The sequence below is a fragment of the Ascidiella aspersa genome, chromosome 4, assembly GCF_963924565.1.
Source record: "Ascidiella aspersa chromosome 4, kaAscAspe10.2, whole genome shotgun sequence".
In the NCBI taxonomy this organism is placed as follows: domain Eukaryota; kingdom Metazoa; phylum Chordata; class Ascidiacea; order Phlebobranchia; family Ascidiidae; genus Ascidiella; species Ascidiella aspersa.
Window position 1 is genome coordinate 2,122,158 of NC_139450.1, and position 27,765 is coordinate 2,149,922.

The 27,765-nt window shown below is 36.5% G+C and overlaps 1 protein-coding gene and 1 non-coding gene across 2 annotated transcripts; both read right to left on the bottom strand.

Moving 5' to 3' along the window:
• Window positions 1–8,269: 8,269 nt before the first annotated feature.
• Window positions 8,270–27,337, bottom strand: LOC146146609 (crystal protein-like). Its single transcript, XM_083386528.1, has 10 exons — window positions 27,040–27,337; window positions 20,483–20,600; window positions 18,057–18,255; window positions 16,593–16,723; window positions 14,877–15,085; window positions 13,235–13,493; window positions 12,604–12,767; window positions 10,870–11,037; window positions 9,964–10,087; window positions 8,270–9,559 (listed from the first exon to the last, which is right to left on the bottom strand). The coding sequence occupies exons 1-10, from the start codon at window positions 27,291–27,293 to the stop codon at window positions 9,305–9,307; spliced, it is 1,881 nt and encodes a 626-aa protein (XP_083242654.1). The 5' UTR covers window positions 27,294–27,337; the 3' UTR covers window positions 8,270–9,304.
• On the bottom strand, window positions 25,656–25,774 carry LOC146146610 (U5 spliceosomal RNA). The gene has a single exon (XR_014495254.1). It is a non-coding gene; the product is annotated as a U5 spliceosomal RNA (small nuclear RNA).
• Window positions 27,338–27,765: the final 428 nt, after the last annotated feature.

The window sequence follows — 27,765 nt, forward strand, 5'->3', positions numbered from 1 at the left end:
TATGAATTGCAAAGTCAAAAAAGGTCAAGTAGTTTAAAAGCATCTTGATTAAGACGTTTCGATCACAGTGATGCTTTGATTTGCTTCTCATTCACATTAACTGAAGATGATACAAGATCGTATCGAAAACATCTTGATCAAGATGATGTCGATATATTCAACGTTTTTGAATTTGTAATTCATTATATTTATGCTTAAATTTTACATATGATATAAAGCCAGAATAAAGGAAACATAAATAAAAGTAACCTACATGTAGCAAAGTTTACTGAAATGGTCTCACTCGATTCGCTTTATTGTAGGTTTACATTATTTGGGTTTAGGCTTAAAAAATTATTTGCAAAACCCCTAAAATGGACCTCACTTTGGGAACCAAGCTACTTCACTTAAACTCATACGTTTACTCAGCTCGATTTATTGTAGATGTTGCACTCTAATACAATATTGCGGCTACATTTAGGCTAATATTTATTCACATTGCAGAAACTCCCATGAATGGCAGTGAACTTACAGCAAATGACGTCGCATTAAAGTGAATGTCGGCAAAGACGATCGGTATGTGTCCCATCTCATCGGTCTTCGTTCCCAGCATTACTCGCTTGTCGTTGTTCCATAGACCCGACTGGAAAAGGTCAAGCGGTTGACCTGTGAACTCTGACCCCTCGATGACCGGTCGAAAAGGCTCGATGTAGTCGCTCATATCACTGCGGGCCCACGCGGCAACACTCAATACTGGAACTAGTTGACACATGCGCAGGGGGTCCGCGTTCCTGGAAACATTGGATGTTTGCGATAGAAAAAAACTATTTTTTTTTGAATTTAAACGAGAGAAGCGTTACTTTGTAGTTTGTTTTAATGTCAATACCAGATATTTTGGGCGCAATACCAAATTATTTCACTGTATAGGTAATTTGGCAAATTTTCTTTAGTGGTATAAATCTGAGATGGCATTGACTGGCAATTTACCCTTTTTAATAGTTTATCTTTCCAGTTTTAAAACGCTGCGTTTCACTGTAAACTTCATCGCTGATATGATTTCGGATCGGCAACAATACAAACCTAACATAGAGTATTGTTGCATAACACGCATACCGGTACGTCACTAATTTGGTTAAATAAAATAGTTTAAAGGACAATTACCAATCGACAATTCCAAACATTGTCCAGACAAATAAATACATTTTAACGTAAGCAAATTCACAATTATTTTAAATGCAATAACACTGAAGCATAAACGATAAAGTTCCGATATGTAAGTTGAACTGATGTTTCATTTGAATCTTACAAGTACATCAGTTGTAGATCGGATATTTCAGCTTGTGTTCGACGTTTTAACCTCACTAAATATCATATGTTCAGCCCAGATTCCTGGTAAATTTTGTTGAAGGTGACAAAGTTTAACTAAAAATCTTAGAGAAGGGTTTTAGCTTGAAAAATGGGCTGAAGCGTGTTAGAATCGTACTGAGAGCTAGTTATTAGGCTAAAAATTATGGTGAATTCAAACCATTGCCTGTAAAGACTACTTCAAAAACATAAAAGTATGGCTCACTTCAAACAATCCACTCCCGTGGTAGCAGCATCACAGTTGAGTAGCGCAATAACTTCATCGGCCATATCTTTACCTTCTTCTGGTGTTGGGTATCTGGTTGCGGCCGGTATACTTTGCATAATGGCTCGGCTGAACAGAGGTTCACTGACCGTAGAAAGAAGATGGAACATCACAGACTGGGCACCGGCGCTATTCCCCATGATGGTTACCTGCAGATTCAACCAAAGTCATTTGCCCAAAGCACTTAAGTTCAGTCCAGTAATTTTGCCGACTTAAGACAAGTTAAGTCATTTGAAAATTGAATTAAGTGTAGTTAAGTCAAGACGTTACATCACTGACATCTCTGAGGCGAGTATGTAATCAAAGTTTCCTAGAATTCGCTGTTCAAATTAGAATAAACAAGTTAACGTTATGGGCAGCTAGACTTTCTTTCCTTTAGCAGTTCAATAGAATGGTTTGCAGCAGCATTAGTTATTCCAAACTGTGGCTTCACTAATCCAGGGTGGCTCCTAAAGGCCTAAAGTAACAATTTAACTTTACTTTTAGTTAAACAACTTTACATTTAATTATTACTTGGTTCGGCAAAGAAACACTTTAAACATTAATAGATTTTATTTTTTAAATTCATATTTGAACATCTGAAACAAAAACTTCAGCCTTGTTCATTTCTATTAGAACTTTCAATTCAAGGCCTTCACTTATAAGATTGATATCAAAACTAATAAATTATATTGTAGTTTAATTTTTTAAACACTTATTTGAACTTGTTGAACTAGAAATTCAGTAACAATTTAAATGAAAAAGAATGTCGTTCAAAATTTTGTGGCGTCAGGATTTACCCGGGGAAAACAACGTTGCACATAAAACACAATCTTTTCTTAATACTTAATTTTCACTTTCTTGATAATGAATGGCAAAGTCAAAAAGGTTGAGTAAGTCGACATCATCTTGTAAAAGACATTTCGATAGGGACTTGTATCATCATCAGATAAAACATTATAAAACATTAACTGATGATGAATTGCATATCGAAATGTCTTTATCAAAATAATCTAAATTCTCTTGACCTTTTAGCTTTCAGGTTCATTATTACTTCATTACAGATCCGTGCATAGTGTACCTACGTATATTAAACTTAAATTGAGAAGGAATACGACCGTTGCATAGCCTACATATACCCAGTGGTCGGCAAACTGTGGGCCGCAGAGCCATATTTGCTAGGTCGCGAGTTACTTTTGAATAGCTTAGTGTTATCATGTAGTTGTGGGCCGCGTGATAGTCGTACATTATTGCACTTTATTTTAAAAGTTCGTGTGGCATATAATTTTTATATATCTCGTGGTTCCGACCCAACATGATCCCGTCGAACGATAGTTTTTGCCAACTTTAACTATATATTAGCGCAAAATTTCTCTTCAATGCGCCGTGTAACAAAAACGAAATCCTGAATGCGCCACTGTTTACGTAGTTTTTTTTTTAATAGTGGGCAATGAAAAGTACTTTGAGCCGCGACAAAAAACGTTTGCCGACCACTGCATATACCCTTGAAGGCAACAAGGCAAGTTTTCAACGTCATTGGCGGCTTCCAATAAATCGTGATGGCAGTGAAAGTGATCGTATGACAAAAGTGAAAGTGATTAAATAAATAAAATCTGCCGTACGTTCATTTCCGATATCTCTTCTTTCTTAACTTAAATGTGCTTACCATTGACTTGTCACCACCGAAAGCCTCAATGTTGTCCTGAACCCAACGCAGAGCCAGTTGCTGGTCCAAGAAACCCTGGATTCCATTAAAGGTCGTGTCTCCTTCTTGGTAAGCGAGAAATCCGAGTGGACCTGTGGTAAAGATGGATGGGTTAGTGCAGTGGCAGTGGTCCTTAACTGGGGTGCCGCAACACTCTAGTGTGCAATTTTTACCGCTCAAGGGTGCCAAGATATATTTCAAATTCTTTAAGATTCCAATTTGTGCTCTATTTGGTAAGCTTCTTGTTACAATTTATTGTGTACGCTAGAAGTGCCAATATTTAAAAAAGATTGTATCAACGTTGTTGCATAGTTAACGTGCTGTTCAATCTCATTTATTATAACGTTACAGTTAACCACTCAGCAAAAATACGAGCAAGGGTGCCGCGAAGTATGTATAATTTCTGTAGGGTGCCGCAAGCGAAAAAAGGTTGCGAAACACCGGGTTAGTTTATTCAACTATATAGTAACATTTATTAGCGACTTGGAAAACTTTGTCGCCTAGTCCCGAAGGAATAAAAAAATAACAAATCGGTACATTGAAAAGCAAAAAGCCGAGTAAAAAAAACTAAGATTATTTTGTCTTGGCAATTTGATTTAATTTGTTTCTCGCATGCTAATTAGCCTATAAAAGACTTTCTAACGATAAAACTAACACCTTATGGTTAACCACCTGGAATCAATGAAAAATCAAGGGCCTTTACGACACATCTTTTAAACTCAGTTATTTGAGCCATAAGACATATTTCTATTGTTTATACTAACTTGTTTGTTTGAGTCCAGATCAACATCTTTAATTAATTATCGAACGGCGATGTTTTACCTTTTTGTTAAAAATCTATTGAGACTTTATAATTCTAAGAAAGCAAAAAGGTTTGCATGATAAAATAGACTCCTCTTGTCAAACTATGATTTTTGCTCTGAACCCAAACTTCAGACACTTGTTAGCAATTAAAACTACCTACCCAGTCTGTAGTTGATAGACACCAGAATAGTGTTTGTGACGTTGACAAACCACCTCCCCTCGTACTGTATGTCTGTCCCTGCCCCATAGCCGAAAGCACCCCCATGTATGTTCACCATTACGGGAAGGGGGTTCCCCGCGGTGTTGGGGTCAGTTGTGGCGGGGATGTGGATGTTCAACACAAGACAATCCTCAGAGTACTAAAAAAAATAAGTATTATTTTCCTTTGCATCGCTTTCATTTCAGAAATACTAAAAATAAATTGTATAGCGACAAGTTTTGCTGAAATAGCTGGTTCGGTTTTGCTGAAAAGCTGAAATTATCAGACATATTTTAGTAAGGGATAACAGACATCCTAAAATAGATAATTTTGCCACCCACGTTGGCTTCACAATCTTCTGTTTGGTTGCAAGTCGAGTCAGGTTCATAGCACCTCACATAATCCGGGTCGGCAGCGTTTATCTCTCCGCGGTAAGAAATCGCCTCCGGATTCATAAACCTGAAACAAAGTTCAGTTTTGTAATGACTTAAGTTTTTTAAATTCCTTGACTGGACTTAAGTCTTTTGGGCAAATAACTTGACTTGAACTTAAGTCATTTTGTCAAATAACTTGGGATTAAATTAAGTGTTATTTAATAAAATTTATCTCAAGGACATTAAACACTTTTAGTCCTGTATATTGCGTTTGTGTTATTTTTTAAGTTAAATTATTGCTTATAATCGGACGAGTTTACCAATTTTAATAGTTTAACAGGTTACTTTTATGTTTACATTTATGCCAATGACATGACTTGAAATTGACTTGCTCTCATAATGACTTGGACTGGGACTGGACTTGGGCAACTGATGACTTAGACTGGGTCTTGACGTGATTTTTCGCAACAGACTTGACTTGGACTTAAGTTATTTTTAAAATGGCGTTACTGGGACTTAATTATTTTAAAATGACTTGTTTACAACACTGTAAAAAATCATGTTGACAGGTCACTGATTTGAATTTCAGATATTCCGTATTTACCAAGCAGCTAAAAACCTTCGTTTATTTAACAGAAACGGCATTTTTCATAAAACCTTTCCAATGTCTTAAATCAAAGTTTTTATGGCGTTCTTCATATGACGTAACAATCAAACTAGTTCAATTAAAGACAGTTATCATAAATCACTAAAACCAACAGTTCGACTTATGAGTCATATATACGTCACGTCTTTGCAGTTCAAACAGCGGGTATAGAGCAACAATGAAAGAGGGTTATTTGATTTTGTTCTGCCCGCTTTTATAAAGTTTTGGTGCCGTCACCGATTTCTGCAAGTCATTGTAAAATTGTGTTTGCCAAGATTATGCAACGAAGGTGGACTTATGTAAGTTACGTGATTGAGCCCTATCTGTCATCGGTTACCTATATCCTTATCGCTGTACACTAACTACCTGGTTTAGATAGTATATTTCTCCTTGTTTCCTTCTTTCTGCCGTCTGCCTTAGCAGCATATATACACTTAAACAGTGCCTTTTTACCATGTTTAAAATGAATAAAGAGATATTCGAAACGTTCAAAATGATACTTACTTCTTTATGTGATTTGATATTCTTACTATGTCTTACTACAACCTCCAAACATTTTACTCCAATGTAAGCCCAAGATTCGGATAATTCCGGAGCAAACCGAAACAAACAAACAATTTATTCAAAATGAAGCCGCACTCAGTGGCGTAGCCAGCCGAAGATTTTTGGGGGGGCAAAAAAATTTGAACTTTTTTTGCTTAGCTTTTGTCATTGTATTAACTGCCGTGACGAACACTAATAACAATGCTAGCAAAACGTTTAGAGCATCAACTTACTGAGTGTTAAACGCAATACTCAAAACCATATAATTTATAAATTTTTGGGGGGGGGGGCCATGGCCTGGCTACGCCTATGGCCGGAATGTGAATTTTTTAACATGGTTTTGGGATTTGGGTTTATAAAAGAAAATAGTTTGTAGTTGTTTCCCTTAAAAAGATGATCCCTGGAAACCTTTTCTATATTATATTTGCTGTCAGCGGTGTCCTAACAAAAAGTAAGTCACTGATTATAAAATACTTGATTGGACTTGAGTTAATTTTGCAACTCGAATTTGAGTTATACTTTACTAGGTAGTTATTGAGAATGACTTGACGTGGACTTAAGTCATTCTTTCTAAAGCTGCTTGTGGGCAACATTGATCGTTTGTTCTCTACCTTTGAATCTTTTACGGGGCCGAAAACACACCTTACTAAATCTTTTCAAGTACCGGTAGGTATTGGAGTCGATTCTAACGTGGACGATTATTTATCCCTAAACGTTAATACAGCGTCGGGTCGGGGACATGGGCGTAGTTGTACATAAGCGTTTAAATAAAATCGATTAAAGATATGGAAAAACATTTACATCACATGTAGCTATTTACCTGACAGGAGCTTCTGCACAGGCGACCGTTAACGAAAATGGGTCAAGCGTATTGAAGAATGTGTACATCACATGTATCTATTTACCTTACAGGAGCTTCTGCATAGGGAACGCTGTAGAAGGCGTATGCTTCTGGAAAGGTTGTGCCAGTCAGCAGTCCGCTAGTTGTGTTCACCTCGGGTCCAACAGCAACATCCCTCTCATAACTAGCAGCTCTGTCTTCGAACGCTTGAAATTTCTTCACGTCAATTGGCAAGAGTCTCTGGCTGTCAATTTCTAGCTCTAGAGACGAAATTAATCCTAAGCTGCCAAAAAGCAACGCTAAAACGTAGCAAAACTTAAAACCTGAAGTTGGCATCGTTGTTTTCAGCGTTGATTACCTTGTGAAACTTGCAGTGCTTCTGATTTTGCCAGCATCATCCTCGTCAAACTAACGAGGAGCGAAAAGGCAAATATTTACCTCGCGGCGACAACCGCACCCATGTTGGGTTGAGAGTCTCAGTGTAAAGAGGTATAAAAAGACTCGCAAACAAAACTGCTTCTTTATCTTTATTGGCGCGTTTGCATTGCAAGGTTGTACGTTGACTCAAGGTAAAATGTATGACAGGTAAATCTCGCAAAAATCAGGTTCTTTTACGGATGTCTAGGACCCAGCACTGTACGATTTTTACTCAACAAAACTATTTTAACATGTTTACATGTGTGTTTCAACGTGTCGCAGTTTATACCAGCGCTATATATTAGAGTGACGACCGGCAGGGACATCTTTGTCGTTTTTCCATTGGATGATTTCTAAGGGCGGTATGAGAAGAAACACTTTAGCGAAGGTGGTCATACTACAAATGCTAGGCTGCAAAATTTAATGTAATCTAGACATTGTAAAGTCGCTTTTCGACCAACGATAACGGCTGATGTAACGTAGTACATCGAAATCCATCGCAGAACAACTGAATCTGTCGATCAATGATGCAAGCAAGGTAGACTAAAAATACCTAGCCTGCAGTGAGGTTCGAACTCACAACCTCCGGTTATATAGGGACCGTCGCTCTTCAAATTGAGCTACACAGGCTCAAGTTAGAGGGTAGCGAGTTTAGAAACAACCATAGGACCACTATCTGCAGCATGTTGTTTAGAAAGTTAGTCTGCAGTGAGGTTCGAACTCACGACCTCCTTCCATTCAGAGGACTGTCACTCATACACACATATACGTGTTCAACAACTGTGTCTTTGAAGTCGCTTTTTGACCAAAGCTAACGGTTTAGTTTTAGCCATATCGTTTCAAGTTATTGCAATTAATACTTTTAATGCAGCATCGAATTCCTATAAACTTGTCTTGTTGTAGTAAGAATAACACAACAACTTGGACTTGATATAGCATTTTGCTCTTTATTTTTCCCTTAAACTAGTTTTGTTTTATTTGTCAAAATGGGTAACCTTTCTAAAAATACAACCAAATTATTCTTTGCATATGTCAGGTATATCAGGTGTTTAACAAAGCAAAAATGTGCAACCAACTAACTTTAAACGTTTTTATATAAACGTAACACTAACGTTAAAGCTAAATCACTAACATGTAGCACATTACAAGCATGAAGGTGCAGGGCTAAACTTAGTTTAGTTTGAAGACTGAGGCTGGATTCTGCTATGATTTGAAACCGGCATAATTTGTTGACTTGAATTGCTTGAAAGACTTGAATTGCTTGGTTGCTTGAAAGTTGCGTGTTCTAACAGCTTAGCCACAGCAAGGTATTAAACAGATCTGAGTTTATTGAGAACATCAGAACGGCAATCAACTTACAGGAATAGCTTAAGGTCCATGGTACAGTGCTAGCACAGTCCAGCATAATCTAGTCTGTCCGTTACATTATTTCAGTTGGTTAAATTGTCCAGATCAGTTCCAGTTACGATTTACTGATTCCGTTAAGATCCCGTTTCGTTAGGCTTTAGTACACATCGCCTGGCCATAAAGGGATTTAGCAGAGGCGTGTTAACCGGTAACGTCTCCGTGTTACTTGTTTAGAGACACGGTCAAATGTTTATTTGCGTTTGCGTCACGTCATAAAGTTTTTTGTGAGAATAAATAATAAGATTACCCCTACAAAGGTATGTTTATTTCCAGAAAAGTATTTAATCGCTTATTGGAAGGTTGAACAGCAGTGTGCTAACATTTAATCGTTTTTTGACTAAGTTTTATTTACCAGTTGCTATGTGTTTCCAATGATATCACACGTACGACAAACTAGTTCAAATTTTGGAGCACAATGGTTGGAGGCTGTAGTAAGACGTAGTAAAGATAACAGTATGGGCTTTGATATGCTTACTGTGGCTTAAATTAAATTTGTAAAGTGCAATACGAAATACGATCAAGGGACAGTTTGTTTTTATTGTGGTAATTTTAAGGGGGTCAAGCAATTATGGTAATCTAAGACTTTATTGGTTAGTTTTTAGTATAACATTTAGTACTAGATTATTAAACTATATATAGAACAAAAATGGAAACAGCAAGGACATCTGATATGCCACTAAATTTATGATTAAAAAAAGTTTGTCTTGGCCTATAGATCATTATTTTGTATCTACTCTACTTTTTGTGGTTAAATGAATTACTTTTGCCAACATGTTGAAATTACATGACAAAAAGTTTACAACAGGTGAAAACGACAGAAAGTGAACCAAGCCAACTCCAAATAGCGACCACACTGCAACCGCTCGTAGTTTGGGCAGCGGTGGTTTCTGTCGCTTGATCTGCTGACGTAGTAGTTGATGACGTAACGTTGACGAAATACCCGATTGAGTCCCAGAAGTCGCAGTATTTGCCCATGTAGTTGTATTCGATCTCAGTTTGTGGGAATTTAATGCGAATATTGGGCCAGTTGTTAGCCTGTTCACGAAAAAGAGCTTTAACTGCATAACTTGCTATGTATACATGCTTGGATAAATGTAATCTGGTCGTCGTTTTCGTGATTTTATTCTGACTAATGAAAACGGCCTAAATACAACCGGAAAATACAAATGTGATTCCTTTTGACTCCCGCCCCCTTATTGATGTGACCTGGAAATATTTGGATTGGTGGGGAAATAATGTTTCTGTTTTGACAGAGCATGAACATATTTTATGATAACTTTTATACTCACTAATCGCGTAGGGCGTGAGTTTAAATCGCACAGTCTTAAAAACCCAGTACTTAAAAAAATTTACGCCCTGAACCCATCCTAAACAACCGAGTTGATTTTTCCTTACATTGGAATTGCTAAAACAGGTCAACTGCAGTTAAACCGACTTACCTCATTGTAAGCTGGCCAAGTGGTATTTTGATCTGCCGTGTCTGGGTAACCGGTTGTGGCAAAGTTTCCCCAAAAGTAGCTGAACCTGTCTTCAACGTACTTGTCAGCCTCTGTCTTGTTGTATCTGAAAAAATTGAGAAAATACTTTATACAAAACGGTAAACACAGACAACCCTTTGCTATTTAGAGTTTCAAATTTGTCCTAATCTTGAGTAATAATAAGTTGAATTAAGTTGAACTAATAAGAATATCAAAGCCCATACAGAAGTAGGTATCATTGTGAACGTTTCGAATAAATCTTTATTCTTTAATAAAGGGTTATTCGAAACGTTCAAAAATGTTACCTACTTCTGTATGGGCTTTGATATTCTTATTACGTCTTACTACAACCTCCAACCTTTATGCTCCAAAGTTTAACTAAAAATTAAATTTATGTTGATTTGCATTTCAAGGTTTTTTCTCTTAATAGTTGGCTTGCTTGCTTTTATATGTGCTTAGCTCTGCAGTGTTTTAAACACGCCATTTTAATTGGATTTTTTGATAAGTCACATCCAAGTCGTTTGAAAAATAACTTTAGTCCAAGTAAACTTGTTTGATTATGAAGAATAACTGAACTAAAAATTACAAAAACACAAAGCAAATTGTTTTAAGAACAAACGCTGTTGCTGTAAGGCTACTATGACTGACGCGCAGTACGAAAGAAATTCAAACTACGCATCATTTGCCTAATGCGCCTAACGTAAGTTGGTACGCAACTTATTATAACAAAAGCTTTTCTTTTGATCAAGGAAATAACGTAATATTTCGCGCTTTGATGGTTTTGCCGCCCATGAATACGAATTTACTGCAAATTGCAACTCTGTCGCTATGTCATCGGCTAGGTACGCGAGAAAAAACATTACTTACCCAAGAAAATGTGAAGTGCGATAGAGAAGTGGTAGCTCGCTTTCGTGGTTAGCTCTTCCACAGAAAAGAGGATTAATGTTAACGCAAGTTGGATCCGACAACACATGCTCGTCAGCGTACAAGAACACGGGGGGTGTGGGCCCTGGGGTGGCTGTAGCTTCTATAAGTCTGTTGGTAAGAGGGTTATTGGGGGTAAATGGGGTTAGGTGGATTTTAAGTCTAAGAGTAGTTGGTTAACTGAAACGACGCTTTGATGTAAATAGTTTAGTTTGCTTCACAAAAAGTTCGTTTTTTGATTTTTTTTAAAAAGGCAAATAGGGCTTAGTTAACCACAAATTTTAGAAAAAGAAGACTATTTCACCGCTGACGACAAATATGCTATAGCAAAGTTTTGCGTGGATCTTTTTTTAGGAAAACGCATCCCAACCATTTTCTTCTAAAAAACCTGAATACTAAAATGTATAGTGAAGAGTTTATAATCCTAATTTATTTAGGAAAAATGTTTTTCTTCGGTTCAACTCGGTATAAGGAATCGTCAGTAACTCCATGGCAGTGTTGTAAACAAGTTATTTTAAAATGACTCAAGTCCCAGTCAAGTCATTTTTAAGAAATGTCAAGTCAAGATCCATCCAAGTCATTATTGACGCAAGTCAATTTCAAGTCACAGTATCGGCATCCATCAATGATATTAAACTTCTGAATTGATTAATTAACTGATATCGGTTAAACCCTTAAAAAAAGACTACTGTTGTAATGACTTACTAAGTTTGTACTTTTTAACTATATTCGTTAATTTTTTATGTCTTTACGTTATATGACAATTCTTAGTGCCCTGAAACTGTTTTTTTGACCAAACGCAAGTTTACGACGGTTTAGCAGTGTTGTAAACAATTCCCAGTCAAGTCATTTGTAAAATAACTTAGGTCCAAGTCAAGTCTTTTCGAATAAATAACAAGTCAAGTCCCAGTTCAAGTCATAATTAGAGCAAGTCAACTTCAAGTCATGTCAATTGTCGTACGATTATGAACAATAACTAAACTAAAATATAAGAAGAGGCAACATATAGCTGGCAATTTGATTTTTGTGGAACAATTTAAGCAAATAGTTTAATTTTATAAAAAAATACTTAAAGAAATACTTTATTTAAACCTAAGTCATTTGTTCAAAAGACTTAAGTCAAGTCAAGTCATTTTGCCCAAATGACCTAAGTCAAGTCAAGTCGTTTAGAAAGAATGACTTAAGTGTACTTAAGTCATTGTCTTAAGTCATTACTACACTGGGTTTTTGACTTTTTTTTCCAAATTTACATAATTTCAAGAAAACTTGATTTTCTGTATTTAAAGCTTTTGTTACATTTAAGTAGGCTACCAGACTATACTTTACATAATGAATCTATAAGGAGTAAAAATATTCGAGTACCGTCTACAGCAGTGGTCCCCAAATTTTTTTGGCTCGCGGCACACTCAAAATTTTTTAACTATTTCGCGGCACAATTTTAACAGAACAACAATGGAGTAATTTTACATATAGCCCTTACACATGACAAACTATATCTAAAATGTCTCAAAATTATTATTTGTAATGAATGGTGCGTATTTAAGTGTAAATGCTTGCGTGTATTGATAACACAAATACTCTATTTTTTCGAAATTACACAATAGTGTGCCGCGGCACACAGTTTGGGAATCACTGGTGTAGAGCGATGACGACGTGTATAGTGACTCGCATATTCACCTTGCTGTGGTACGAGTAGAGCAATCAAATAGCACGTGATTCATTTGATGCTCGACTACACGCAGATAACTCGGTGGATTCTGGACTCCATCAACATAGAAAGCCTCATAGGCAGAAGTCACTTGGGGTCCGTAAGTTGGACCAAATAGTATCGTGTTTAATTCCTGAAAGCATGAGGACTCAAATAAGGTGGAAAACAAAAAAATTTAGCAAAAAATATTATTTTTTTTGTCTTTATAAGGAAAAAGTCTTACTAAAAAAGTAAGCCAAAAATGTGTAAACTATTTAAACACTTATTATTCTTTCACTTTACGATTTTAAAATCGATGAATATTTTTTTAAAAGACTTGACCAGGACTTTTTAAGTTTATAATGGACTTAACTGAGGAGTAAGTCATTTCATATTGACCTGCTAACACTTTAAAACACTGAACAAAAAAGTTTAACCTAGTTTTACGTGATCTAAGACTGTTTAGAAAACATCTGATGCGGAAACAAGAATCTTTCTTTTACATTTTATTGAGATTTTTTACATAAGTGTTTCAGCTTAGTTTTACCTGTTCAGGTTTTTGTGTGACAACTAATACTTCTATGACTAAATATGGATAACAGAAAACGCTTATAAACTCACAGCGTAGGAAGTAGCGTTAAGGTTGTCTCCAGCAAAAAATAGAGGAAATCCTCCGTTCTCGTCCGTCTTAGTTCCCAGCATCACTCGCTTGTCGTTGTTCCATTGACCCGACTGGAAAAGATCAAACGGCTGACCCTTGAACTCTGACCCCTCGATGACAGGTCGAAAAGGCTCAAATATGTCGTCCATGCCACTTTGCCCAAACAAGGTAAAACCAAGTGTCGGGGCCAACGTAAGCATATGCAGGGGGTCAGCGTTTCTGAATAGATTGAAAGCTGAATGTTGTGAAATTATTAAAGTGATAGGTAAGATGTAGTGGACATTTCATTATTTGTTGCTATAACTGAAATTTAGTTTTAAAACCAAACTTTATGACGTGACCCAATGACCATAACACATTTGACCGTGTCTATAGAACAAGTAACACGGAGATGTTACCCGTTAACACGCCTCTGCTAAATTACTCTATGGCCAGGCGATATGTACGAAAGAATAGACGATAAGCCAACGGAAACTAACTGAATTTAATAGTATGTGGAACTTAATCGAACAACCCACCAAATTAACATGATGTAACGGACAGAAGTTATTATGCTGCTGTACTGTTAGTACAGTATGGACCTTAAAGCTATTCCTGGCTGTTGGAGCACACAATCTCAACAAATGGAGGTGGATTCAATATTAGCGTAAATTAGCGTCAGCCTCCACAAACACACTTTAGCCCTGCAAATTCGCCTCTAGCATATATCTTATTTTGCAGCAGATGTAATTGCACAGTGCGCATTCTAGTGCCTGAATGCTAATTGCTTAACGACTTTCGTGCTTTATGCGCCGTACTCATTGAGAGGATCTGAGCGAAAGGAGGTGGCAAATGTATTTTTTTTCAAATTATTTCCCCAATCTGGATTACGTTTTAGTATTCCCTATGCCCCTATCCTATATATTTTATTTTATTTAATCCCAAAGGTGTCTGCGTCCGCAAAATTAAAGCTTGGGCAATTCAAACAATATAAAGGCGTTTTTTTTTCGCTTGAATCAATAATATATTTTTAACGTAGTTTTTGGTATTAAAAGTAATATCTCTTCAACCTCAAACGTTAACAACATAAACGAGCCGTGTAGTGTTCTTTGACGTATCTTTGTGACGTAATGTTATGACATAAAAATGTGACGTCATCTAAGAAATTGTTTTCACTGAACCTTGCCAAGTTACCTTACGCTTCAAGTTAGCGATCATTACTTACTGCTTAGAGCAGGTATTAGTGCATGACTGCTTACATCATTCCTTAGAGCAGGGGTTCTTTAACGTTTTTTATCGTGAACCTCGAGAGTCGGCAATTAATGTTTAGAGCTGACGTCGTAAGAAAACGAGACATAAAAAAAATGGTGTTTTCGGTCCAGCAAATGTAGAGCTGAAAGTATCAGGGCGGTTTATTTCAATAGAACTTATTTTAAAAACATAACCCTTTTTTAAATCTACACAATATTTTTCGGCATTTATGGACCCCTTAACATTCCGCCTACCCCCAAAAGTCAACAGACCCCGGTTAAAAACCACAGCCTTCACTAGGGCGAATATTTTTTACTCAAAAATTGTTTACAACATGTTTTTTCGCTAAAACCTTAAATAGTTAGGTCGTACCTCAAACAGTCCAGTCCAGTGGTAGTAGTACCACAGTTGAGCCACGCAATCAGTCTATTGGTCATCTGTCTACCTTCTTCTGGTGTTAGAAATCCGAAGGCAGTTGCGGCGCTTTGAATAATGGCTCGGCTAAAAAGATTGCCGCTGTTCGATGAAACGAGATGGAGCATCACTGACTGTCCACCAGCGCTATTGCCCATAATTGTGACCTGCGAAAAAAATAGCGTGCGTGGTCATGTCCCCAAAACTGTATTTATTTTTTAGCCAGTGTTTCCTAAGTTAATGTAATGTTTTTCGTGATCTGGTTTTAGCCCAAAGCCGCAGTGCGTTTTATCGCACCATCTACAATAATTTTTTAGCAACTGAAACGACATTAAGGCGTTTATTCGTTAAAAACTTTGTAATATAGCTTGTTAATCGAATGTAAAAACCTTACCGACAATAATAAACTAATGGCGCAGTGTTCTTAAGATTACTTCTTTATGACGTCACGTTTTGACGTAACTTTATGACTTCACGATATGACGTAGCTTTATGCTGTCATCTCTTAAAAAATCCATCCCTTGAACAACAATAATCCTATATCCGCGCCTGCAATGAATTATTACATATTTTGGCCCAGGAAGAGTAGATTTTTGGCGTAACATGAAATCGGAGGTTAAATTTACCTCTAAAAAACAAAAACTCAACGTAAATGTGCATAGAGGGGACTTGGCTCAGTTTTTTTGACATAGCTGAACAAAGCAAAATACAATATTATTGGCAATCGCGGCCCGAATATTTAGCAAATACGCAACAAAGCCTGTTTTGAGCCTAAATAAATTGTCGTCTAAGTTTACAATGGTATTAAAATTTAGTTTTCAATTGCATCTTATAACATTTTAACTGCACTTCATCCATCAAAAAATATTCCGCAAGCCAGTAGAATTAATCTGCGGCCTAAATGAGGCCTTAATTTGGTGACCCCTGACCCTGATTCTGACCGGATGGGTTGCCAAGTCGCAGAAAACACCTTATCAACAAAAGTTTCTCTGAGGGATTAACATAGAATACCGTGGTTAAATTAAACAGTGAGCGTTTAAACGTACCCCTTAAAATGTATATGCTAAGACAGGGGTCGGCGAACTTTTGCTACTCGCGGGCCGAACCAAACATAGCAAGTTCTCGTAAAAAAATCCCACTAACAATTTTGTTATAAAAACGTGCGGCTTTTAGGCTCTCGTAATCAGAACCGGGCATAAATGTTTTATGCGATTGAAAATAAAGAAAATTTATACCAAAAAAGTAGCAGCGAAAAAAAAGCGTTTGTTTGTTTTAAATTAGGGAACCCTTTAATTTACAAGAAGATGTGATGCATTGTGCACGCGCAAGGTAAAATATTTACATATTACTTACACTCTTGTTTTTATATGTTAATCATAAAAGACGGAATACATCAGAAAAAAGATTATATAGATTAAGTTATAGAAAGTTTAATTTTATAGAGTTCCATGCTACGAATAGCTTTCCCAGTTTTCAAACGCACTACCCTTTGGTACAGTATAAGAAGATTCGCTCAAAAGAAAAATGACATAAAGTGGAACAGGATTCTATAATTTTTTGTTTTTTAGTAAGGTTAAAACAGTGAAAAAAATTTTAGGCATGACCAGTTTGAAAAATAAGTCGCGGGCTATAACGCCCTGAACTTTTATTGATTTACTTAAAAAAAACGCTTACCCTTGACTTGTCACCGCCGAACGCCTCAATGTTGTCCTGGACCCAACGTAGAGCCAGTTGCTGGTCCAAGAAACCCTGGATTCCATTAAAGGTCGTGTCCCCTTCTTGGAAAGCGAGAAATCCGAGTGGACCTGGGAAATTAAAAGGACACTTTAAATACTTTAACATGGCATTTCTGTTTAGCGATTTAAATATGTTTTAAGCAAACTGTTCAATACTAACTAATACCATTAAAGAAGGTGTCTCTGGGTTCCATTAAAGGTCGTGTTCATCTTTGTAAACAAAGAATCCGAGCGGCACTTTAACCTGGCGTTAAAACAATATGATGTGAGCCAGTTTAGCCACAAGCACAAAACCATTATTCAACACAATTTTCGGACGTTTTATCGGAAACAACGTTAAAGGCCCGTTTACACTACAGCTGCACTGAGCTGAACAAAGCGTAATTTGCATTTACACTCTATCGTGGAGAGCGTTTCACGCTTTGCTAAACTCAAGCCCAGTGCAGCTATAGAAAAACATTACGTTTTGGAGCGATTTTTACGCCCAGCGCAGCTCACTGCAGCTGAAGTGAAAATAATTTCATGCCCAGTGCAGCTCAGCTCAGCTTAGAGTGCAGCTGTAGTGTAAACGGGCATTTACAGTTGTGGAAAAATCATTCGAAATTTTATTATTTTTACCACATTGTGTTTACTTAAAAGTTAAATCACTGTAGGAATCAATAGTTAAATTAAACTTTGTTGCCAATTTTGTTTCCACCTTATGTTTTTTTTTATTTCTTCTACACTTCAATAAAACATTTAGAGTATGTGTCGTTATTATCTTCACTGAACGACCTGGTTCCCTGTATAAAACTATCGTTAGCTAATCATTTTCTTCGAAAAGCCCTTAAATTATTTTTCTTCGATAAACCCTTAAATTATCTATAGCCGTCCCAGCTAACACACAACGTTTTTTCGACGTTCGGAGTTTTTTTTTAAAAAAGTAAACGTTGTGGGAATGTGTTCAAACGAAGTTTGGTGTCGACGTTTCTACGTAAAAATAACGTTCATGATAAACGTATAAATAACGTAATTTTCAACGTCGCATCTACGTCGTAAAGTGTCGACGCTTTTACGTGAAAATGAAGTTACGTTTATCGACCAAACTTAAACCAAAAATCTACGTCGCTGCGACGTGAAATTGTTAGCTGAAGTACTTGTCTTATTCAAAAACTGAAAACAAGTGGCACAGTTGACAAGTTGTATTTAAATGTTGACGAGAGTGGTTTCTCAACTAATTGAGCACAGATGCGAAAAACATCGTCAACTTAAATGTTTTATTAAGCATTTTGCTTTCTGTCCTTCACTTTTTAGGACGTTTTGTCACTTGAAGCTTGAAAGTCCCAAGTTTGACTTAATACAAACCTCCGGCCACTTCCTTACACTTCTGTAGCATTGTTACAACTATATGCTGCATACTTACCCAGTCTGTAGTTAATCGACACCAGGATGGTATTTGTGACGTTGACAAACCATCTCCCCTCGTACTGTGGTTCTGTTCCCGACCCAAGGTAGAAATTGCCCCCGTGTATGTTCACCATGACGGGAAGGGGGTTTACCGGAGTGTTTAGGTTAGCTGTGGCGGGGACATGGATGTTCAACACGAGACAATCCTCAGAGTACTGAAAAGAAGATTTTTTTTGTTAAAATTCTTTTTTGTAGCAATATCTTAAACAAGATATATTCTACCAAGAATATTGTACCGAAAGAGAAGCTATTCTGCTACTTAAGTATTTTATCCAATGTTCGGCCACCTATAAAGAATGTCTTCAAATAGCAGACTAGCTTCTTTTTTGTACAATTTCGTATAAAAAAGCGAACAATCACAAGTTATTTCATAAAACGCAAGATATGGAAAACTCCTTGAAATGCATGTTATCAGACATTTAAAAATAGCACGTCCCTCTACCCAGTGTTGTAAACAAGCTTGAATTGACTCAGGTCCCAGTCAAATATCATTTGTGAAATAACTTAAGTCCAAGTTAAGTCTTTTTAAAAACTAGCCAACTTCAATAAAAATATAAAAGCCATAATATTTGATAAAAGCGACATTTCGCAATTTATAGACGTTTCAGCAATAACTCATGCAATCATCAGTGTAAAAATCAAGTGACTTTATTGCTGGAACGTCTGTGAATTGCGAAATGTCGCTTTTATCAAATATTATTGCTTTTATATTTTTATTGAAGTAACTAGCCAAGTTCCATTGCAAGTCATCTATTGACCAAGTCAAGTCCCTGTCAAGTTATTATTAGCGCAAGTCATCACCAATTCAAACCACTATGAATTAGATCAGGGCTCGGCAACCTTTTTGGCCCTGCGAACCGGTTTGAAACTAAAAACTTTCGCGGACCGGCCTTAAAAAATACAAATGTTCAGGAAAGGCAATTTATTACAACTTTTTTTAAATGAAGTAATTAAAATGCATACGTTTGTTTCGAAAACTTTCCTGCCTGAACATCATAATAATAAACCATTTTTGCAAACTAAAACAGCCACAGCACACTGATTTGTTTTGAACCTCACGAGTGCCCAATACTAGCATAATTGAAATTTTTTTATCATATCAATCAACCATGGGGTATGTTAAACAATAGTTAATGAGTTTTGAATATAAAACTACATTCAATAGTTTTTTACTAATTTGTGTTCTTTCCGGCATTCTACGTACAGTTTGGGTTTACATCAATATTTAATCTGGCAACCCTGCTACGGACCGGTAACGAACTCCTCGCGGACCGGCGGTTGCCGACCGCTGAATTAGATGACTCCATATGACTGGATTGCTCAATAACCACTCCATTTTAGTAAATGGGTTCGGAGCCGGACTCGGGTTCATTTTTTTGGCCGGAATCGGACTCGGGTTACTCGGGTATTTTTAGCAACTCCGCAGCCCTGCTGGAAACAAAGTCAGATTCGCACTGGGCGCAAACAATTGGAATTTACGAAATTAAAATAGGCAAAGGAATAGTACAGAATAATACAATAAACCATTAAAACTTGTACACCCGTCCGATTATGAGCAATATATTATAACTAAAAACTTACTAAAATCACCATGTGGCAGTCTAATCGTTTTACTTACAAAACTTAAAATAACTTGCTCATTTAAAAAATAAAGTGCCAAATAAAAACACTTAATTTCAACCCAAGTCATTTGACTCAAAGACTTAAGTTCAAGTCAAGTCATTTGTCTAAAGGACTTGAGTCAAGTCAAGTCATTTAAAATCAGTGTCTTAAGTGTCCTTAAGTCAAGTCGTTGATTTAAGTCTTTAGAACACTGCTTCTGCAACAAAAGCAATCGCCCTAGTTAACACCCCTAACCATTAACCTGGGCGAACTTGGCGCGCCGGGATGGATTTTGGGCAATATCTCCAAAAGTTGTGACGATATAAACTTGAAATTTTTACACAGTCTTTGTATTGACTACACCTTTCCGGCAATCAAACTTTTGGCGACAAATATTGAAAAAAAATTAACATTCAAAAATATGAATATTAATATTCAGCGATATTAACCTTTTACTGTTGAGCCAACAAGTTCAAATTTTAACGATATAAACTAGGAGGCACCACCTTCAAAATGAGTCATAAATCATGTTTAAATTGATTCGGAGCGGGTATTTACTTCTTCTTTGAAAATTCATAACTGCCTAAGTTTAAAAAATGCCCTTCGTAATTAATGTGCGCAAAAAGCAATTAAAAGTGACGATACAAAGCTGAAATTTTTACACAGTCTTGTATTGCCTACACCTTTCCAGCAATCAAACTTTTGGCGAAATTTATTGAAAAAAAATTAATATTCAAATATGAATATTAATATTCAGCGATATTAACCCTTTTAACCCACGTTCAATTCACAATATTCTGTGTTGTTGCAAGGTGAAAACGATTCGAAGCACCGCACATAATCCGGGTCGGTAGCGGTAATCTCTCCACGGTAGGAAATCGGCTCTGGATTCATAAACCTGACAAACAAAATACATGTAAAAAAACAAAAACTACTGCAGGGCATTTGGGCCATTTTTGCTAAACAAAACATGCATTACAATCAAGTCTCTAATTTACTTTATGATTTTAGACAAACGTATATTGTATGGGTTTTCCATTAATCGGTACTAAAGAAATATTTTGTGCAATGAAGGCATTTTTTGCAAAAATAGCCATCCGCATTTTTACTAAAAGCTTGCAAATTGCATTTTTTCTGTCAGCAGAAGAATTATGTGATAATGGAAATTAACTTACCGTATTTTACGGACCATAAGGCGCACTTTAAATCCTTTTTTTCCTCATAAATTGATCGTGCACCTTATAAGCCGGTGCGCCTAATGTATGGATCAAGTACAGTACTTTATTGCCTACACTTAAAACCAGTACCGATACTATTATTGTTGCACTGAATATGTGAATAATAGAAATCACCTTGACCCTTGCAAGATAAATGTCAACTTTAATTCCTGATCAGTAACAGCAAAATAATCTAGCAAAGCTAGCAATTCAGGTCAGACACATTAACCAGATCTTAAAAGGTATATATTTATATACATATCGCCAACTAAGGCATCGTCAGTATATCTGAATAAAAACAAACGCAACAGTGTAAGAAAGAGTCAGAAACATTAAAGATTAAATCCAATACTATTATTATATAAATAAACCGCCATCTTACACAATAAACTACGGTAAAAGCAACTAGCAACTGCAGGGTAGACAGATGGAAAAAATAAAAAAGCCAAACTCACCTAAAAAAAGCCCAAAAAAGCCAAATCTACTACAAACTTATTTTGTAATTTTTTTTGGTATTTTATCTCTTTTTGTACATTTTTTTGGCAATCTTTCTCTTTTTGTGATAGTTTAATCTCTTCTTAGCATAAAACTCATGAAATTTTGAAATGAAACAAAAACAGCCTAAAAAAGCCAAATTTCATTCGGATTTTTTTTCGAAAATAAAAAATCCCAAGAGGTTCAAAAAAAAGCCTAAATTTTCAAATTTGGCTTTAAAAAATTCAAACTGGCAACCCTGAGCAACTGTGATATTTACTGGGCTCATTTTTTCTATTGCTCATTGTACTATTGTGACTAGCTTACATTTATTACGTAACAAGTAAAAAAAGGGTGCGCCTTATGTATGAACAAAAATCTAATCAAAGCAATTTATTAATTGTGCGCCTTACAATCGGGTGCTCCCTTTTTTGTCTGTAAAATACGGTAACGCTTTTTGGACAGGGACATGTTGGATGTAAATGCAATTTTATGATTTGTTTTTGTTTTCCTTTATTTTATTTATCTTTTGTTGTATCTGACTACTAGTTATACTGTTGCGTTTGTTTATGCAGATATATAGTACTGACGATTTGCTGGCGAAATATATAGGCCTATATCCAGGGTTACCATCTGCTCAGACCAAAAAATTAGCACTCTACCCAAAACAATAAGCGCGTTACTGAAAACCAGGACCAGATCCAGGATTGCGAGGTGAAATCCAAGCTTTCAGGAATAATGTCATAAAATAAAATAAAAACTTAAAAACATCTATTTTTGTATGCGCAAAACGTAGCTTAAACGAAAAAATGCGTTTATTTGCTTGAAATTGGCAAGTTTATCACTAATATTTAATGCAAGCTTTGTTAACTATTTTGCATTAGAGCGTACCTGTACACCTTTTAAAACGTGGTGCATGACAGCATGAAACGCCTGCAGCTGACCCTGCCTGCCTTGTAGTCAAGTTCGGTTTACTTGGCGGAGTTTGGCTTGTAATAAAATTATTCATTGAATGATTTACTGAAATGCTTCTAGCAATTTTTTGTTGTTGTAACATTGTGTTTTCCATAGCCTCTGGGCTGAGTTCACAATCACAATAACAGCAATGATAATAGCTCTTTCCCTTTCGGCTTCGTCTGACATTAAAAATTCATTTTCATGTTTATCACAAAAAAACGTGCATATGCTGACTCATTCTCTTAATAATATTTTGTCTGTACTGACACACGTATGCCTAGACCTAAAATGTCAGTCCTCACATCAAGCCAAAAGTTTTTTTGATTGCTAACGCAAACTACCACACTTCTATAGGCTACAATGTACTTTTTAGAAAAAAACATTAAAATCCATTGTTATTATGAAATTTAATGCACTGTTGTTATAATCTGGGTCAAATAACCTGGTAAATATACATAAATAAAGTCTCTCACTCCTCCGACAATGTAAAAAAATGATAAAGAACTTTCTAGAAATTAAAATAAGACAAACTAAGCACACAACTCTAAAATAAGCACGTTTCTTAGAAATAAGCACATTCGTGTTTCCTAAGACACTGCACCCAAAAATAAGCACAAATCTTAGAAATAAGCACGGTATGGCAACCCTGCCTATATCTCTTTTTGGATCTTTTAAACTTTTTAGAATCTAGTAATGTGTCTTGTTTACCAAATGTTAAAAGAAACGCAAAACAATAAAACGAATAACTCCGCTATAAACAAAATATTGTGTAGTTATACTCTTTAAACAAGCCGAGCTACATCTTTACAGAATAAATTGAGAAATATCTCATACATATTCGTTTTGCCGAAGAAAAAATCGTTGTGTCAATGGCGATGTCTATTTGGTAATCGGACTTTTGTGCACAATTTTTTTTGAACAGAGTTTTCCAACTGATTCTAGTGCGCTTCTGGCCACTGATTTCCAAATCGGTTATTAGTTTTTTCCTATCACATCAAGTTTTAGATGCGGTATATGGATTTTTTTAAACTATCTTAATGATAACTCAGGGGGTCATACCCCTCCCCACCAAAAAAATGTATAAATATTTTACTCTTAATAATTTATTTTGTAGCATTTTATGAGGAGTATCACAACGTTCGACCAGAGGCATGCCACACCTTCGATTGTCATCGACTATTACGTCATAAACCATGTAGTTAATATTACATTTGCTGTCTGTTTTTGCTATTTCAATGTTTTTGGAGTATTGCGTTAAAACTGAGTCAGTTGCTGCTCGAAACGGTTTGCTAACATATTTATTGGTGTTCGTTAGGGCGGTTACTACAATGGCAAAAGCTAAACAAAAAAGTTTAAACTTTGTACCCCCAAAAAAAATTTCGATAACGTCACATTTTCGCTACGTCACTGCCTCTAAGAAACGTAAATCTGCGGTCCATCGAATATCCCAACCCCCTTCTGCTCGTCGCTAATACCAGAAAAACAGTAAGCAAAATAGTCGGTATCCTGATCAAGAGATTTAACTACATGCTCCATCAATCCGAGTTTGAAAGTGCAATGGCGAGATTGATGGAAGAGTGATGTTTTGCGGTCAGCCAGTGATTCGTTAATTACGTTATTGTCCCAAGGTATCAAATTGCTCTTTAAAGGCCATTGCTTTTTTGCGCAGTGTTCCTTCTAGGCTATCCTAGCCTAGTAGGAAAAGAAGTTTATCTATTTGGAAAGTACCCTTGTTGGCTCAAAATAAATTAACCATTTTTAGGTCTTTACCAATCAACCATTCGTGATTACTGAGTGACCTACATGAATGAGAAACTTTTACCATGTCGCAAACGATTTTTCTCTTTCAGTCTGGAAACCAACAGATCAGCTGTTTGTTTAGGCAAATTTAATTAACAAAAAGATCATTTACTTTAGACCAGGGGTTCTTAAGCCTTTTTCCGCAGATCCCTAAAAACTATTTTTGCCTCGCGTGGACCATTGTAGGCAAGGAATTTTAGAGATGACGTCATAAGTTAATGTCACAGTATAAATAGACTTCAAAAATCTGCTGTTTCTCGTACAGCAAATGTGAAAGCGCAAAGTCTAAATATACATTCAGTGCGAAAGGTTTTATTCCTAATTGGAAAAAAATTAATATTTTGTAAATACACTAAGATTTCAATTAGGGCTTCGTGGACCCCCTAAAACTAGTTCACTTACCCCTAAGGAGATTGACTATACAGAGATGGTTGACAGAGATTCAACGCCCTGTGACTTGTCCTTACAGCCCCTGTGAATTTGTCTCTTTTGAGCGCAAACGTAGCGTTTCAATCCAAGCTGTGCAAACCTTTTAAGGCACCCCAGTTTTTGTCCTGGTTCCAAAACGTGACTTTATAGTATGCTAGAGACACACACTAAATGGAGACGTCGATTGTGCGCCTTTGATTGATGGAGTGATGACTCCGCCCTTCCCCTACTGCGTTTTAACCGCACACTATTTGTAAGTTTATGGGGCTCAATCATAGGGTATAGGCCTATTATAAAGCCTATTACAACTTATAACGTCCTGCCAGAGTAAATGCTAGTATTGTAATGGGAATGTAGCTGTTTGGCCATTGCATTAGCAAGCAAATTGCCGTACTGCAACTATGGAAAGGTCGACTCGGGTAGACTACCATTTTAAAAAATGGCACATACGGACAGCATCAAGACTTAATGTGATAAAGAAAATCTGACAACAGATTTGGAATAAGCTCGCCAAACTTAACTTAAAACAATTCTCAAAGTTTATGCAAGGAACAAAAAATATTTAAGTTTGTTTATACAAGAACAGACCGATATATGTTTAATTCCTTGTAATTTTTTCACCTTTCATTCAACAGGCGTTGCCCATATGATAACACAAAAAATGAATATATATTGCATAATCAACATTTTTTTCTGAGATTTAAAAGTTGAGTTAAAAAAGACACACAGCTATCACTATTCGAATAAAAGAAAAAAATCGTCGGGCAAGGGCGCAGACCTCTTTACGATTTTTTAAACAGGGCCAATACAATTAAAATAGGAGAGAATACGTGATTAGTTTACTTTACATTGCGCCAAGTGTTTCTAAAATCAAAATGATTTTTCCTAAAACACGCTTAGGGACCCGAATAATAAGCGTAAATAAACCAGCAAGCCTTTGGCGGCTCAAATTTTGTTTGTCAGACTTATAATAAGTGAACAAAACTAAGTGTTGTGTTCGTAGAAGGTTTATTGTTTATTTTTTTTTTTTTTTTCCTTTTTTAGATAAAAAACAAGTCCCCTCATTTTTTTTTTGAACTGCAGAACCTGTCTGCAGATGCAAGAAATAACTAAAGACTCGTTGCAATGTCCCACTTCACGGAAATCTTTAGTAAAAGGCGAAAGATTTACTTTTTTTTTTATGGGCCTTTTACACACGGAGTTAGCCGTAGAAGTAAAACAGAATGAATAAAAAGAACGAATCAAACACACTGTTATATAGGGCGCAGAAGGCAGTCACCATTCCAACGTAAGCCAATAATTACTGCGCCTTAGGGACGCTAGCGAAATAGTAACGCGAGGAACACGTGTACAAGGCGTGCACAAGGCGTGCATGATGTATGGAGTGCGATAACGAAAATACACGTACTAAAATCATACGGTTGTAGAACTCCATGACAGTAAGACAAATTGTATGAATCAATTCGAATTTATTGATTTGAGCCAAGGCTTCGTATCTCTCTCATATAGTTGTTTAATATTTTGAGGAAATGTTGAAATGTTTCTCTGAACAGATTTCAATAAATCTAACGATGCTAACTATTGTAGTCGGCGACCCCAACAATTTAAACGATGAGCGAATTTCGGGCCGCGACCCATAGGTTGAGAAAGAATGATTAAGGTCGAGTAGATCGACATCATGTTGATTAAGACGTTTCGATACGAGCTTGTATCATCTTCAGTTGATGTGACTAAGAACTAATTCAAGCATCACTTATAAAGGTGGGACGGAATTGTTATCAGTCTGAGTTTCTGAAGTTGGAGCATAATTTAGCACCTTTAGGTGTTGAATAACTCTAACATTTTGCCTTTGCTATTCATTATCACGCTGCATTACAGATCCGTGCATAGTCTAACACAGAGATCGGCAAACTTTTTTTGTCGCGGCCCAAAGTACTCTTTTCAGAGCTATTGAGGGCCCACTACGTAAAACCACTAAGAAAAGTTGGCGGATTCAGGATTTTTGATTTTAACGTGAAATATAACACGACGCCTTTGATGCCCAAAACACTGCCATATTATAATGAAAAACATACTATAAAACGAAGAACATACGCGCGAAGCGCGAAATTTTTTTCAATTACATACAGTTTAAGTTGGCAAAAAATATAGGCTCCAAGGACTACATTTGGTGAGCCTTTCATGGGCCTTTCCAAGCCATTTAAAAATTCTATGCCACAACAACTCTATAAATGCACGACTATAACGCGGCCCACAACTACATGATAACACTAAGCTATTTAAAAGTAACTCGCGGCCCACTAAAAATGGATCTGCGGCCCACAGTTTGCCGACCACTGGTCTAACAGAATATGAAAATGACCTGACCAGTTTACCTGACAGGAGTTCCTGCATAGGAAACCGTTAATAAAAATCGGCCAAAGGTATTGAAGAACGTATACATCGCATGCAGCCACTTACCTGACAGGAGTTTCTGCATATGGAACGCTGTAGAAGGCGTGTGCTTCTGGGAAGGTTGTGCCAGTCAGCAGTCCGCTAGTGGTGTTAACCTGGGGTGCTAAGCTTGCATGACTTGACATTCCAGCCTCAACCAATGCTGTTTTGGGTTCTATTCTCCTATTGCTGGTTTCAAGCCCCATCGAAGAATCGACGCCTGAATAGGCATGAAAAAGCGCCAGCAAACATAGCAACTTGAAGTTGGCAGTTGATGGCATTTTTAAGGTGTATTGCCTTTTTATTTATCTAAGATCCTGCAAAGCAAAACTGTCCAATGAGAAAATAAATGGATCATATCAACGCCGCTGCAATTATTTGACAACAAACTTTAAATTAGTCAATAAAAATCTTTGGACTATAAGCAGAGTTGGACAACTATATAAATCTAGTTTTATTATCCAATAAATTAGATAAAAATGCGTCTAATTTATTTAAGGAATTGCTTGTGTGTTCTAAATCTAGTTCTAATCTAACTTGGACTTTCCTAAAAAAACTACTTTGTCCAAAGGCATTTTTCGTCTTTCAGTCGAACCAAAAAATTAATACACTTTGGTCGGAATGACTTTCCGCAAACGCTATATGCTTGATTGCTCCACTGACAATGGTGCGTTCCGCTAGGCTTTTGTTACGAACGCTTTGCTATATGGGAGTTAGTACAGTAATCTCCCGGTTAAGTCCGCAAACTGAATC

Bases quoted from the DNA above. Each gene is read 5' to 3' on its own strand.
- LOC146146609 (XM_083386528.1), bottom strand. From the start codon at position 27,293: ATGCCATCAACTGCCAACTTCAAGTTGCTATGTTTGCTGGCGCTTTTT. The intron at 20,601-27,039 runs GTAAGTGGCTGC...TTTGTTTGTCAG, and splicing joins TATGCAGAAACTCCTGTCAG to GTTTATGAATCCAGAGCCGA. The intron at 13,494-14,876 runs GTACGACCTAAC...CAATCTATTCAG, and splicing joins ACTGGACTGGACTGTTTGAG to AAACGCTGACCCCCTGCATA.